At 45.7% G+C, this 16,784-nt stretch overlaps 1 protein-coding gene across 3 annotated transcripts in view; it reads left to right on the top strand.

The window, feature by feature from the left end:
- AATF (apoptosis antagonizing transcription factor) overlaps positions 1 to 16,784 on the top strand; it is a 141,266-nt gene that overhangs the window by 48,272 nt on the left and 76,210 nt on the right. For all 3 annotated transcript variants that reach the window (XM_070735332.1, XM_070735331.1, XM_070735334.1), the window contains exons 6-8: positions 917 to 1,109; positions 1,875 to 2,039; positions 7,213 to 7,296. In XM_070735332.1, the coding sequence (XP_070591433.1) occupies positions 917 to 1,109; positions 1,875 to 2,039; positions 7,213 to 7,296 (442 nt within the window). The remainder of the gene's footprint in view (positions 1 to 916; positions 1,110 to 1,874; positions 2,040 to 7,212; positions 7,297 to 16,784) is intronic.

The raw sequence follows: 16,784 nt of genomic DNA, 5'->3' as shown, positions 1-16,784 counted from the left end.
TCCCAAGCACCTAGGACTGCGTGATGTAGCGGCGAATTATGTTTGACGATCCCAGTAAAGCAGCAATTGACAGATGGAGATTTTGTCAATTCTGATGGTTTTCAAATGTCCGCTGAGATCCTTTGGCACTGCGCCCAGCGTGCCAAGTACCACTGGGACCACTTTCACTGCCTTATGCCAGAGTCGTTGCAGCTCGATTTTTAGATCTTCGTATTTCACTAATTTCTCTAGCTGCTTCTCCTAAATTCTACTGTCTCCTGGGATTGCGATGTCGATGATCCATACTTTCTTTTTCTCCACGATCACAATGTCTGGTGTGTTATGCTTCAGAATTCGGTCAGTCTGAAGTCGGAAGTCCCACAGTAGTTTTGCTTGCTCATTTTCGACCACTTTTTCAGGCTTATGGATCCCACCAATTCTTTGCCACTGGTAAATGGTAGTTCTGGCACAAGTTCCAGTGGATCATCTGTGCCACAGCATCATGTCTATGCTTGTAGTTAGTCTGTGCAATCTTTTTGCAGCAGCTGAGTATGTGATCGATTGTTTCATCTGTTTCTTTACAGAGTCTGCACTTTGGATGATGATGATGATGATGATGATGATGATGATGATGATTATTATTATTATTATTATTATTATTATTATTATTATTATTATTATTATTTGTTTAGCAGAGGGATGGCGTTTGGGAAAAGGTCTTCAAAGAAAGACCAGAAAATCCAGTTGCCTCTTGGGGGGGGGGAACCCCAGGTTGCTTCCCTCCTAGATTAGTTTCCATCCATTGCTTCAGTTTGACAGCCTTGCTTTTAAGTTGCCTCTTGCTAACCAAGTTCAGTGATAAAGCCGTAAAGTGAGTGATCAGGAGATGGGCTTGGACAGCTCTGTAGATTAATTATACCGCCATCTTTATTGTCAGTGGTGAAGAGATCTCAAGTGGCAGCGATGAAGCTGAGGAAGAGGTTGTCCGGAGGCCGCCCAAACGGAAGCTGGAGATGGAGGACTACCCCGCATTCGCATCCAAGAGGTTTGCTGAGTTTCAAGCCTACAGGAACGACACTTTACAGAAGTGGCACGACAGGACCAAGCTGGCTTCGGGCAAACTGGGCAAGGCAAGTACAGTAATACCTTGTCTTACGAACTTATTTGGTTCCGGGAGGAGGTTCGTAAGGCGAAAGGTTCGTAAGACGAAACAATGTTTCCCATAGGAAACAATGTAAAAGCGATTAATGCGTGCAAGGGGGGGGGGGGGAGAATCACAAAATGTGTTCTGCTGGGCGGCGGCGCCCGGCTGTCACCTTTTGAAACAGCCGGGGGGCTTCTCGGCGTTCTCCCGAACCCGAACTTTTGCCAAACTTTTCAGGTTCGGGTTCCGTAGGCCGCCAAGAAGCGCCCGGCTGTTTCAGAAGGTTACAGCCGGGCAGCGCTGCCCAGCGGAGCGCCGTTTTTGCGATCGGCGGCGGGTTCGTAAGGCGGAAAAAGTTCGTAAGAAGAGGCAAAAAATTTCCAACCCCCTGGTTCGTATCTCGAAAAGTTTGTATCATGAGGGGTTCGTATCACAAGGTACCACTTTAAAGGGGTTCTGAGCAGTGAGATGTGGTATGGACTCATCAGTAAGAAGCCTGGTTCTTGTGAGTTCTAATCCCACTGTCAAGGTTCTGGAGCTGGACTACTGCAATGCTCTCAACATGGGGCTACCTTTGAAGACCGTTGTGGAAACTGCAAATTGTGCAGAACGCAGCCGCACTGCATTGGCTGCCAGTTAGTTTCCGGATGCAATTCCAGTTATTGGTTATGAAATAATAATAATAATAATAATAATAATAATAATAATAATAATAATAATCTTCTAACATTACTTGATGGTCGTCTTCCAGGGTTTCGGTGCCTTTGAGCGATCCATCTTGACTCAAGTCGATCACATTCTGATGGACAAAGAGAGGTTACTCCGGAGGACACAGACCAAGAGGTCAGCATACAGGGTGCTGGGAAAAAACCCCTCGGCTGCGGAGGTCCTTCCAGAAACCCAACTGGATGAGACGGTAAGGAATGGCGCAGGTTGGACCACCAGCGGGAACAAATTGTCTCTCTTATTTGGAAGAAATCGATTTGTGGGGGAGGGGAAGCCATTACGCGTAAAGATTATAGTTTGTCGGCTATAAAAGTTTAACTGCCTTGGATATGGCCCTTGGAGGGGCCCGAGAAGCAAATAGCAATAACATTTAGACTTATATACCGCTCCACAGTGCTTTACAGCCCTCTCTAAGTGGTTTACAGAGTCAGCATATATTGCCCCCAACAATCTGGGTCCTCATTTTACGATGGAAGGCAGAGTCAACCTTGAGCCTGGTGAGATTCGATCTGCCAAACTGCTGGCAGCTGGTCATTAGCAAAAGTAGCCTGCAGTACTGCACTCTAACCACTGCATCACCATGGCTTTTACAAAAAGGAAGCAATACGCTCCTCCCATATTTGCTTATACCAGGGTGATTCGACAGAAAATAACATATAACTCTTCCCTGGTACGAGCTGAGAGGAGAAGAGACTGTGGTCGAGAGGTTAAAGCTATTGTCTTACAAGGCAGACTCTGCAGGTTCAAATCCCGATATAGTGGTAACTCTACTTACGAACATAATTCTTATGGGAAGCAATGTTTCCCATAGGAATCAATGTAAAATCAAATAATGTGTGCAATTGGGGAAACCACAGGGGAGGGGGTGGAGGCCCTGTTTCCTCCCAGGAGATTCCTACAGAGGCCCCACATAGGCTTCTCCCCCTCCTTTTCTGGCCCTGTTTCCTCCCAGGAGATTTATTTTATTTTATTTTATTTATTTATATTGATTGATTGATTGATTGGTTGGTTGATTGATTGATTGATTGATTGGATTTGTATGCCGCCCCTCTCCGTGGACTCGGGGCAGCTAACAACAGTGATTCCTAGAGAGGCCCCACAGAGGCTTCTCCCCTCCTTAACCGGCCCTGTTTCCTCCCAGGAACTTCCTAGAGAGGCCCCATGGAGGCTTCCCTCTGTCTTTTCCGGCTTTGTAAGTGGAAAATGGTTCTTGAGAAGAGGCAAAAAAAATCTTGAACACCCGGTTCTTATCTAGAAAAGTTCGTAAGTAGAGGCGTTCTTAGGTAGAGGTGCCACTGTAATGGTATGGCTAGCTGATGAGAGCATAAGCTCAAAATAGATCTATACTAGTCTCCCTTCCTTTTCATTATCAGCAAAAACGTGTGTGTGCGCGCATGTGCGTGTATATTTATATAAACACACACACTAAAATCCCTTTCCATTTTGAATACTGTATTAGAGGAAAGAGGAAATTTGATATGTTCACAAGGTTGAGGTTCTATGAAACAAAACTGGTTGAATTCTAGATAATTGGTTCTTTAAATTGGGGTTTTTAAGATTATTTTTAAGATTAGATTTGTTTACATTGTCTTTTTTATTGTTGTTAGCCGCCCCGAGACTTCGGAGAGGGGTGGCATGCAAATAGATAGATAGATAGATAGATAGATAGATAGATAGATAGATAGATAGATAGATAGATAGATAGATAGATAGATAGATAGATTTAAAATAAAATAAAATAAATAAATGTTCTATCTTCGGATACCCTGAAGCCTCCTTCCCCTAAGGCAACAAGGAACTTTAAACAGTCACTAAATGATCGGTCGCTTAGCGAGGACTGTCTGTAAGTTGCTTCCTGCAAAGTTAAGGAGACGGAGCAGTGTTACCAGTTTACCTTTATGGTAAACAGCTGTTCGGTGCAGCTGTGTGACATGTTTGTTTGACGAGCCGCATCCTGCGAACTATTTTGCATGCGCGGTGGGGCCTCCCTCCGTCCCCTTTCAAATCCTGGATAACCAGAGTAATATGTCATGTTTATAAGCTATCATCTGATTTGAAAAATCAAGGACTTGTTTGCTTGGGCTGTGCAAAGAGCTTTGATGGATGACGGTCTTCCCGGACTTTCTCTCTCCATAAAGAATGCTCCTATGAAAGGGGGCAGAATAGCCCTGCCTTCGGTTGTCCATTTGAGTGTACATATATTACAGATGAATTGCGTGGGTACAAAAGCTCCCCTTGGTTTGGAAGTCAAAGCATGCCCCAAGATGCTGGAAACAGCTCATTTAAAGTTCAAGGCAGCAAGCAACCCTTTTGAAATGGCATTTCACATTCAGAATGAAGTAATTTTTTGCATATTCTTCTATTTCTGGAGCAACAAATAGCATGCGCTGCGAGTGAGTTGTGCCAAGGTTAGAAAAGGAAAGAAGAGTAGACAGGTTTTTTTAAAAAAAACCTTGGGCATCCTCCTCGATCCACAGCTCACATTAGAGAAACATCTTTCAGCTGTGGCGAGGGGGGCGTTCGCCCAGGTTCGCCTTGTGCACCAGTTGCGACCCGACTTGGACCGGGAGTCACTGCTCACAGTCACTCATGCCCTCATCACCTCGAGGCTCGACTACTGTAATGCTCTCTACATGGGGCTACCTTTGAAAAGTGTTCGGAAACTTCAGATCGTGCAGAATGCAGCTGCGAGAGCCATCATGGGCTTTCCCAAATATGCCCATGTTACACCAACACTCCGCAGTCTGCATTGGTTGCTGATCAGTTTCCGGTCACAATTCAAAATGTTGGTTATGTATTTATTTATTTATTTATTAAATTTGTATGCTGCCCCTCTCCGTAAACTCGAGGCGGCTCGCAGCAGTGATAGAAACAATGTACAATACAAATCTAATAATACAAAGTTAAAAACCCATAATTTAAAAAACATGCACATGGAAATTATAAGATTGTATTTATGCATTAAATATATAACAATTGTTAAAAGGAAGATTTTCCTTTGTAAACTAGTCGTAAGCTGCACGTAAATTACACTACTCTTCGGGTAGTGCAAATCGTAAATAATGATACCAAATATGTTATGTATAACGCAGGCTGCTTTATTTCTTTTTTTTTCTTCTTATCTTCTTTTCTCTCCTTTTCCCTTTTCTTTCTTTTTATATCTGTCTTATGTGTACATATTGTTATTATGTTATTTCTTGTTGTGTATTTTTAATGTAGATATTTAATAAACAATTTTCAAAAAACAAAACATGCACACAACACACCATACATAAATTATATAGGCCTGGGGAAGATATTTCAATTCCCCCATGCCTGACAGCAGAGGTGGGTTTTGAGAAGTTTACGAAAGGCAAGGAGGGTGGGGGCAATTATGATCTCTGGGGGGAATTGGTTACAGAGGGACGGGGCCGCCACAGAGAAGGCTCTTCCCCTGGGTCCCGCCAAATGACATTGTTTAGTCGACGTGACCCGGAGAAGGCCAGCTCTGTGGGACCTAACCGGTCGCTGGGATTCGTGCGGCAGAAGGCAGTCCCGGAGATATTCTGGTCCGATGCCATGGAGGACTTTATAGGTCATAATCAACACTTTGAATTGTGACCGGAAAGTGATCGGCAACCAATGCAGACTGCGGAGTGTTGGTGTAACATGGGCATACTTGGGAAAGCCCATGATTGCTCTCGCAGCTGCATTCTGCACGATCTGAAGTTTCCGAACACTTTTCAGAGGTAGCCCCATGTAGAGAGCATTACAGTAGCCGAGCCTCGATGTGATGAGGGCATGAGTGACTGTGACCAGTGACTCCCGGTCCAGGTAGGGCTGCAACTGGTGCACCAGGCGAACCTGGGCAAACACCTCCCTCGCCACAGCGAAAATCTGTGTAGTTCTTGCTTACTTGTTCCTGAACTGTAGTGTGGCATCTGACATTTGTGGTACCTTAAACGTGAGCAAATGTGCAAGAAGTATGCAAACTTCACAAAGCTTTGGTAATAGTAGATTTCTTGTATTTATGATATAAATATTGAAACTATGTAAGGATATTGAAACTCTAGAAAAAGTGCAGAGAAGAGTGACAAAGATGATTACGGTTCATTTAGGAGGCTAAAACATATGAAGAATGGTTGCAGGAACTGGGCACGACTAGTTTAATGAAAAGAAGGACCAAGGGTTAGTAGTGTTCCAAGATCTCAGGGGTTGCCACAAAGAAGAGGGAGTCAAGCTATTCTCCAAAGCACCTGGGGGTAGAACAAGAAGCAATGGGTGGAAACTAAACAAGGAGAGATGCAACCTAGAACTAAGGAGAAATTTCCTGACAGTTAGAACATTCAGTGCACATATCCAGCCCAGGGGCCATAGTTTGAGGACACCTGATTTAATGCAATATAAAAATGAAATTTTTCTGAAGACCACCAAAGTTTTCTTGCAGACCACCAGTGATCCATGGATCATCAGTTGGTGACCGCTGCTATAAAGCACCGTGAAGCGGTAGATAAATGCTATTGCTATCTCCAAAAGCCCCTGTAGAATAGAATAGAATAGAATAGAATAGAATAGAATTCTTTATTGGCCAAGTGTGATTGGACACACAAGGAATTTGTCTTTGGTGCCTATGCTCTCAATGTACATAAAAGAAAAGAGACACTTGTCAAGAATCACAAAGTACAACATTTAATAATTGTCACAGGGGGTCAAATAAGCAATGAGGAAACAATATTAATATAAATCATAAGGATACAAGCAACAAGTTACAGTCATAGGTGGGAGGAAATGGGTGATAGGACTGATGAGAAAAAAAACAGGTAGTAATAGTAGTGCAGACTTAGTAAATAGTTTGACAGTGTCGAGGGAATTACCTGTTTAGCAGAGTGATGGCATTTGAAAAATAAACAATTGTGTTGTGTCTAGTTGTCTTGGTGTGCAGTACTCTATAGCGACATTTTGAGGGTAGGAGTCAAAACAATTTATGTACAGGATGCGAGGGGTCAGTAAATATTTTCACCGCCCTCTTTTTGACTCGTGCAGTATGCAGGCCTTCAACAGAAGGCAGGTTGGCAGCAACTGTTTTATTCTGCAGTTCTGATTCTCCTCTGAAGTCTGTGTCGGTCTTGTTGGGTTGCAGAATTGCTCCTTTTCCCAGTCTCCAATACTGTCATTATCTCCACCTCCAAACCCCAGGAACTGTTATTTTACACAGGTTCTCAAACTCCATCCCTGACTCACAAACAAGCAAATGTAAATGGCTCCACTACCCACAGGGTATGCCTGGATTACCCCCACCCCCAGCCACCCCAATTTAATAACCACCGTTCTAGATTGGAGCTGAAACGGTCCTCACCAGTCTGTTATCTTTCTCGGCCTTCTAGGAGACCCTTCCTCCAGCGATGTCAAATGCCCACCTCAAAGATGTGGACGAGGAGATCTTCGATGACGATGACTTTTATCATCAGGTGAGTCCCACTTTTACAAGGGCAGAGGTTTGACGGAAAGCCACCTGAAACATAGAAACATAGAAGTCTGACGGCAAAAAAAGACCTCATGGTCCATCTTGTCTGCCCTTATACTATTTTCTGTATTTTATCTTAGGATGGATATATGTTTATCCCAGGCATGTTTAAATTCAGTTACTGTGGATTTACCAACCACGTCTGCTGGAAGTTTGTTCCAAGGATCTACTACTCTTTCAGTAAAATAATATTTCCTCATGTTGCTTTTGATCTTTCCCCCAACTAACTTCAGATTGTGCCCCCTTGTTCTTGTGAACAAACTTCCAGCAGACGTGGTTGGTAAATCCACAGTAACTGAATTGAAACATGCCTGGGATAAACATAGATCCATCCTAAGATAAAATACAGGAAATAGTATAAGGGCAGACTGGATGGACCATGAGGTCCTTTTCTGCCATCAATCATCTGTGTTTCTATGTTTCTAAGAGGTGCTGCACCTGTCACACAGAGAAAGGGGGAACAGCCCAGGTGCCAACATCTGGCAGCTGAAACACGAAACAGGCGTGACTTTGGAATGCCCTGCTATCTCTAAATACGGAGCTGGGTGGCTTCCGTCATTTACCTGGATCTGGCAGCGGGTTGTGACAGCTTAGCAGCCCCTCGTACATCACAGGTAGACATCTGCTCACCAAAGAGGCAGCTGCACTTTTGATATTCCTGGTTATCCCTCCCTCTCTCTCTTTCCCTCCCTCTCTCTCTTTCCCTCCCTCCCTCCCTCTCCCTTTCTTTCTTTCCTTCCTTCCTTCCTCCCTTCTTTCCTTTCTTTCTTCCCTTTCTTTCCTTTCTTTTCTTTCCTTTCTTTCTTTTCTTTCTTTCTTTCTTTCCTTTCCTTTCTCTTTTCTTTCTTTCTTTCTTTTCTTTTCTTTCCTTCCTTTCTTTCTTTCCTTTCCTTTCTTCCTTTCTTTTCTTTCTTTCTTTCATGCCGCCCAATCCCAAAGTATTCATGGTGGCTTATACAACAGTATAAATTACAAAAACAATAAAAAGAAGTCAAATATAGAATCTAAACTGTAAAACCTTAATTAAAAGCCATAGTAAACTAACCCGTCAACATGCGTACATGTCATTTATACAATTTGGCCATGATAGTTGTTGATTCATGGCCCCCAGGCCTGCTGGCAAAGCCAGGTCTTCGTGGCCTTACGGAAAGCTAATAGGGTGGGAGCAATAGGGACATCGTGGGGGGAGTTGATTCCATAGAGCCGGGGCAGCAACAGAGAAGGCCCCGTGGCCCCCACCAACCTGCATTGCTTAGTCGACGGGACCTGGAGGAAGCCAACTTTGTGTACTCTTATAGGTTTCTGGGAGGTATGCGGCAAGAGACGGTCCCATAAATCAGTCGAAATATAAGTACAGTCATACCTCGTCTTACGAACCTAATTGGTTCCAGGGGGAGGTTCGTAAGACGAAAGGTTCGTAAGACGAAACATTGTTTCCCATAGGAAACAATGTAAAGTCAATTAATCTGTGCAACCAAACAAAACCCCCCGCAAAAAACCGCTGCCGCCTTGCTGTCACCTTTTAAAACAGCCTGGGGGCTTCTCAGCGACCTCCCGAACGCCAAACCCGAACTTCCGGGTTCGGCATTCGGGAGGCTGCCGAGAAGCCCCCAGGCTATTTTAAAAGGTGACAGACGGGCGGCGGGGCTTCCCAGCAGCCTCCGAATGCCGAATGCGGAAGTTCGGGTTTGGCGTTTGGCTTCGGGAGGTTGCTGGGAAGCCCCCCAGCCCGGCTGTCACCTTTTAAAACAGCCGCGCGGCTTTCCAGCAGCCTTCCGAAGCCGAACGCCAAACCCGAACTTCCGGGTTTGGCGTTCGGAGGCTGCTGGGAAGCCGCGCGGCTGTTTTAAAAGGTGACAGCCGGGCTGGGGGGCTTCCCAGCAGCCTCCGAATGCCAAACCCGGAAGTTCGGGTTTGGCGTTCGTAACACGAAAAAAGTTCGTAAGAAGAGGCAAATTTTTTCTGAACCGTTCGGAGGCTGCTGGGAAGCCTCGCGGCTGTTTTAAAAGGTGACAGCCGGGCTGGGGGGCTTTCCAGCAGCCTCCCAAAGCCGAACGTCAAACCCGAACTTCCGCGTTCGGCATTCGGAGGCTGCTGGGAAGCCCCCCAGCCCGGCTGTCACCTTTTAAAACAGCCGCGCGGCTTCCCAGCAGCCTCCGAACGCCAAACCCGGAAGTTCGGGTTTGGCGTTCGTAACACGAAAAAAGTTTGTAAGAAGAGGCAAATTTTTTCTGAACCCCGGGTTCGTTTCTTGAGTTGTTCGTAAGACGAGGGGTTCGTATCTTGAGGTACCACTGTATATATGTCTAAATGCTATTGCTATTTTGCCTAGGAACCATTGTGTGATCATAGCTAGCCACCAATTCCTGGCGATAAGGTTGCAACCATTTTTGGGACGTTTTCATATTTCAATTGATGTGGGTTTCTCTCCAGTCCTGACTTGTGGGCGGGCATAGAAAACAGAATGAATTTTAAGTCTATAATTGGCAAATGTTCTCTTTTTTAAAAATTATTTTTTTTTATTGATTTTAAAATATAGAATATAAAACACACACACAACATACAGATTGTGCAGAATGCAGCTGCGAGAGCAATCATGGGCTTTCCTAAAAATGCCCATGTAACACCAACACTCCGCAGTCTGCATTGGTTGCCGATCAGTTTCCGGTCACAATTCAAAGTGTTGGTCATCACCTATAAAGCCCTTCATGGCACCGGACCAGGGTATCTGCGAGACCGCCTTCTGCCGCACGAATCCCAGCGACCGGTTAGGTCCCACAGAGTGGGCCTCCTCCGGGTCCCGTCAACAAAACAATGTCGTTTGGCGGGGCCCAGGGGAAAAGCCTTCTCTGTGGCGGCCCCGTCCCTCCTGAACCAACTCCCCCCTGGAGATTAGAATTGCCCCCACCCTCCTTGCCTTTCGTAAGCTCCTTAAAACCCACCTCTGCCGTCAGGCATGGGGGAACTGAGATATTCTTTCCCCCTAGGCCTTTACAATTCATGTATGGTATGTTTGTATGTATGTATGTTTGGTTTTACAATAAGGGTTTTTAGTTGTTTTAGTATTGGATTTACATGCTGTTTTTTGTTACTGTTGTTAGCCGCCCCGAGTCTACAGAGAGGGACGGCATACAAATCCAATAAATAATAATAATAATAATAATACAACAAATGCTCAGTGATTGGTGCCCACCGCCAGACAAACATTCACACCCCACCACCAAATTGGGGGTGTTTGTTATATATACCATTTTAACTCAAGAGCAATATATCTATTTACATATTATAAAGTGATTCCAATTTATTCCTTAGGGTAGCTTGGTCTCGTATTCTACTAACCATATATTATCTTGCCTTGTCCCACCGTCCCATCAGTTGTCGCAAGTCAGTTTCATTACCCGAATTCATTCTTTTGTACATAATCTCAAATTTAATATGATCCACCATGTACCGGTACCAATTTTGCACTGTCCATTTTGTCGCATCCTTCCAATGTTCTCTACCCACGTACAAAAGGTCCGATCTTGGTTTTCCGAGGAGCGATAAAACAAAAACCCAGCCACCGACCACCAGCCGATGTTAGTAAAAGATGGGAGAGGATCTGCCTGTATGTATGTCCCCCCCCCACTGCAACACCCCCTCCCCAACTGCACCCCTGGTTTTCTTTCCCCCCCTGACAAGCCAGTTTACCTTAATTAAGCTGGTGAGTGATTAATATGGACGGTTGATCTCGTGGCTCTCATTAGACGGGCGTTTAGGAATTTTTGCAGAAATTGGCAACGCCTACAGCCATCGCGTAGGGTTAATGGCACGGCAGGAATATTATCATCGGGCGTGCATCTCCAAAATGGATGAGTAGATGGTTAATAGCACGTTTTAAAGCTTCGTTTTGGTGGTGTGGGGGTGTGTGTCTCTCTTAATAGTCTATGAAGAAAACGGCACCTTGTCAACCGCTTTGGGCAGTTAACAACCAGGAACCGCGACCCATCAATAGTGGGAGGGGATTCCTCCCCCCCTCCCCACAATGTTTCTGCAAAGCTAGAAATAGATGTAATCCACCTCTAAGCTCCTGCAGCATTGGGGCGGTGGGGGGGGGAGATGAGCCTTCCCGTCCTCTCCATAAAGTTGGGATTAAAGAAGAAACTCCGCTGTCTTGTGCCATCCTACATCCTGTAGTGACGGGTTACAGGCAGTCCTCCGCTTATTTAGTTAGTTAGTTAGTTAGTTAGTTAGTTAGTTAGTTAGTTAGTTAGTTAGTTAGTTAATTAGTTATTTTATTGGATTTGTATGCCGCCCCTCTCCGTGGACTCAGAGCGGCTAACAACAGTGATAAAAACAGCATGTAACAATCCAATACTAAAACAACTAAAAAACCCTTATTTATAGAAACATAGAAACATAGAAGACTGACGGCAGAAAAAGACCTCATGGCCCATCGAGTCTGCCCTTATACTATTTTCTGTATTTTATCTTAGGATGGATATATGTTTATCCCAGGCATGTTTAAATTCAGTTACTGTGGATTTATCTACCACGTCTGCTGGAAGTTTGTTCCAAGGATCTACTACTCTTTCAGTAAAATAATATTTTCTCATGTTGCTCTTGATCTTTCCCCCAACTAACTTCAGATTGTGTCCCCTTGTTCTTGTGTATACTTTCCTATTAAAAACACTTTCCTCCTGGACCTTATTTAACCCTTTAATATATTTAAATGTTTCGATCATGTCCCCCCTTTTCCTTCTGTCCTCCAGACTATACAGATTGAGTTCATGAAGTCTTTCCTGATACGTTTTATGCTTAAGGCCTTCCACCATTCTTGTAGCCCGTCTTTGGACCCGTTCAATTTTGTCAATATCTTTTCATAGGTGAGGTCTCCAGAACTGAACACAGTATTCCAAATGTGGTCTCACCAGCATTCTATATAGCGGGATCATAATCTCCCTCTTCCTGCTTGTTATACCTCTAGCTATGCAGCCAAGCATCCTACTTGCTTTCCCTACCGCCTGACTGCACTGTTCACCCATTTTGAGACTGTCAGAAATCACTACCCCTAAATCCTTTTCTTTTGAAGTATTTGCTAACACAGAACTGCCAATACAATACTCAGATTGAGGATTCCTTTTCCCCAAGTGCATTATTTTACATTTGGAAACATTAAACTGCAGTTTCCATTGCTTTGACCATTTATCTAGTAAAGCTAAATCATTTACCATATTACAGACGCCTCCAGGAATATCAACCCTATTGCACACTTTAGAGTCATCGGCAAATAGGCAAACCTTCCCTACCAAACCTTCCCCTATGTCACTCACAAACATATTAAAAAGAATAGGACCCAGAACAGACCCTTGTGGCACACCGCTTGTAACCTGACTCTGCTCAGAATACTCGCCATTAACAATAACTCTTTGATGTCTACGCTTCAGCCAGCTGCAAATCCATTGAACTATCCAGGGATTAAGTCCAATCTTCACTAATTTATCTATCAGCTCTTTATGTGGAACCGTATCAAAGGCTTTGCTGAAGTCCAGGTAGGCAATATCCACGGCACCACCTTCATCCAACACCTTTGTGACATAGTCAAAGAAATCAATAAAACCAAAGATACATACAAACATACCATGCATAAATTGTAGAGGCCTAGGGGGAAAGAATATCTCAGTTCCCCCATGCCTGACGGCAGAGGTGGGTTTTAAGGAGCTTGCGAAAGGCAAGGAGGGTGGGGCACCGTTCCCTGAAAGCTGTGTGTGTGCGCCCGCCCGCCCACAACTACCCCCTTGCGCACCCTTTTTCACGGCTGCGCACTCCCCATCCCCCTGCCAGCCCAGGGGGGGGGCAGGGAGGCGCCGGCAGCAGAAGGGAAGGGAGCCGCGGCCGCCCCTGCCTCCCCACGGTGCCTCCGGCCTCCTCGACCTTTCGGCGCTGCCCCCCGCCCGCCTGATCCACCCCCTCTGCTCCTCCGCCGCCTCCTGCCTTTGGGCGCGACTCCTCCTGCACCCAGAACGCACGCCCTGCCCGTCTCACAGTCCCTTTGCCGAGAGCACTTTCGTCCCGGGCTCTCAGCAAGGGGATTGCACGAGAGGCGGGGCAGGCGTTCTCTCAGCGGAGGCCGCGAAGGTGATATTCAATGTCGGGGGCGAAGGCTTTTCTTATTTTGAATGTTCTGAGTGGGCTGGTATGGAGATAGGGAGCGCGCGCAACCATCCGCGTGCCCCCGACATTGAATATCACCTTCGCCAGCCTCCGCTGAGAAGAACGGAGAGAGAACGAGAGTGAGTGAGAGCAACAGACAGTAAGATAGAGAGAAAGTGAGAAAGAGAGAGAGAAAGGGGGGAGAGAAAGAGATAGCAAGAGAGAGAGAACAAGAGAGAGAAAGAAAACAAGAGAGAGAAAGTGAGAAAAAGAGAGAGCAAGTGGGGGAGAGAGAGAGAAAGAAAGAGAGAGAAAGAGAGAGATGAGGAAGGAAGAGAGTGAGAGAGAGGAAGAAAGCAAGAGAGAGAGAGAGAGAGAAAGCAAGAGAGCGAGAGAAGAGTAGAAGGAAGAGATAGAAATGATAGAAAAAAGGGAAGAAAAGAGAAATGAGAAAATGATTGAGGCAGAGAATAACAGGAAAGAGAGAGAAACAGAAAGTGACTCGATTAAAAGCATATGGTAAAAGCACTTACATAATAACAGAGAAAAAAACCCCAGCCCTCACCTGTTTTTATTAATAGTTATGTTTTTGGTTTTGCTGGTTGATTTAGTTTTAATAGTAATGGATTTTGGGTTTTTTTAAATTATTAATTTCTTTTAATAAAAAGGAAGGGATTGTTTCTTATTTATTTATTTATTTATTTATTCTATGCCGTCCAGTCCCAAAGGGACTGTCGCTCAGACACTATACTTTTCCGCCCACACCGAAAAAATATTAGAGTGTACATTGGGGTGGGGGCAATTCTAATCTCTGGGGGGAGTTGGTTCCAGAGGACCGGAGCCACCACAGATAAGGCTCTTCCCCTGGGTCCCGCCAAACGACATTGTTTAGTTGACGGGACTCAGAGATGGCCCACTCTGTGGGACCTAATTGGTCGCTGGGATTTGTGCGACAGAAGGCGGTCCCGTAGATAATCTGGTCTGGTGCCATGAAGGGCTTTATAGGTCATAACCAACACTTTGAATTGTGACCGGAAACTGATCGGCAACCAATGCAGACTGTGGAGTGTTGGTGTGACATGGGCATATTTGGGGAAGCCCGTGATTGCTCTCCCAGCTGCATTCTGCACGATCTGAAGTTTCCGAACACTTTTCAAAGGTAGCCCCATGTAGAGAGCGTTACAGTAGTCGAGCCTCGAGGTGATGAGGGCATGAGTGACTGTAAGCAGTGACTCCCGGTCCAAATAGGGCCGCAACTGATGCACCAGGCGAACCTGGGCAAATGACCCCCTCGCCACAGCTGAAAGATGTTTCTCTAATGTGAGCTGTGGATCGAGGAGGACGCCCAAGTTGCGGACCCTCTCTGAGGGGGTCAATAATCCCCCCCCTCCCCAGGGTGATGGACAGACAGATGGAATTATCCTTGGGAGGCAAAACCCACAGCCACTCCGTCTTATCAGGATTGAGCTTGAGTCTGTTGACACCCATCCAGGCCCCAACAGCCACCAGGCACCGACACACCACTTCCACTGCTTCGTTGACTTATGACCGTGAAGCCTTGGTTCTTTCCAAATGGGTCTGGGGAATCCAGGGTGGGATGGAGCCCATCAAGGGGTTTATTAGCTTGGGTGGGCGGTTGGGTGAGAGGGTTATTAGGTGGTTTTTAAAAAAAAAATTCATAATGGGGATGAACTGCCCAGAGTCCCTGGGAGTGAGTGGGCAGCTATTTAAATTTTCCATATGGATGGATAGAAAAAGAAACCCTATACCAGTGATGGCCAACCTTTTTTCCCTTGGGTGCCGAAAGCGTGTGTACATTTGCTATCACGCTTGCTTAGGGGACTTGAAACCAAGACTTACGAAGAGAGACTGCGGGAACTGGGCATGGATAGCCTAGAGAAAAGGAGGGCCAGAGGGGACATGATAGCTGTATATAGGTATATGAGGGGTTGCTACAGAGAGGAGGGGGCCACTCTATTCTCCAGAGCACCAGAGGGCCGGAGGAGGAACAACGGCTGGAAGCTGACCAAGGAGAGATTCAACCTAGAAGTAAGGAAGAACTCCCTGACGGTCAGAGCGATCAACCAGTGGAACAACCTGCCTGGGGAAGGTTGTGAACTCCCCAACTCTGGACACTTTCAAGAGGAGATTGGACTGCCCCTTGGCTGGGGTGCTTTAGGATTTCCTGCTCAGGCAGGGGGTTGGACTTGATGACCTGCATGGTCCCTTTCAACTCTAACAATAAATAAATAAATAAAATAAATAAGTGTGGCACCGGCCCTCTGGAACCAACACCCCCCAGAGATTAGAACTGCCCCTACTCTTCCTGCCTTCCGTAAACTCCTTAAAACCCACCTTTGCCGTCAGGCATGGGGGAACTGAAACATCTTCCCCTGGGCATGTCTAATTTATGCATGGTATGCTTGTGTGTATGTCTGTTAGTATATGGGGTCTTTTTTAAATCTTTAATATTTTAAATTGTCAGATTATTTATGATTTGTTTCCACGTGTTGTGAGCCGCCCCGAGTCTTCGGAGAGGGGCGGCATACAAATCTAAGTAATAAATAAATAAATAAATAATTCAATACCTGGGGAGGGTGAAAAGGGCCCCCCGGAGACCCTCCGGTAGACCTGAAACAGCCCATTTCCCAACCTCTGGTGGGCCCGGTAAGCCCACCCCCTTCCTCCTGGAGACTTTCTGGAAGCCCAAAATGCCCTCCCAGAACCTCCCAGTGAGCTGAAAATCAGCTGGCCGGCACACTCCCGTACATTGGGAGCTGAGATAGGGTAGTGCAGAGATCTTCAAACTTGGCAACTTTAAGACTTGTGGACTTCAAGTCCCAGAATAAAGCTGGCTGGAGAATTCTGGGAGTTGAAGTCCTCAAGTCTTAAAGTTGCCTACTTTGAGGACCCCTGGGGTAACGGCTCGTGTGCCAGCACAAGAGCCATGCTGAATCAGGCCAAATCCCATGGAGTCCAGCATTCTGTGTCCCACCAATTGTCCATGGGGATCTTGAGCAGAAAGAGAAGGCAAGACCCTCCCTTTCCCTTGACCACCAACAAGTGGTACTCAAGGGAATCCTGCCTGCCTCAACCAACATAGAGGCAGCACTTGGACATCCATTTCAATAACCATCTATATGCTTGGCATCCATGAATCTGTCTAATCCTGCCTTGAAGCTATCCAGGCTGACAGCTGTCACGACCTCTTCTGGAAGTGAATTCCCTAAACCAACGACCCTCTGGGAGAAGAAATATTTCCCTTGATTTGTCCTCACTTTCCCACCTATGAGCTTTAGG

The sequence above is a fragment of the Erythrolamprus reginae genome, chromosome 1 (genome assembly GCF_031021105.1).
Source record: "Erythrolamprus reginae isolate rEryReg1 chromosome 1, rEryReg1.hap1, whole genome shotgun sequence".
Taxonomy (NCBI): Eukaryota; Metazoa; Chordata; class Lepidosauria; order Squamata; family Dipsadidae; genus Erythrolamprus; species Erythrolamprus reginae.
This window is presented reverse-complemented; position numbering and strand designations above follow the sequence as displayed.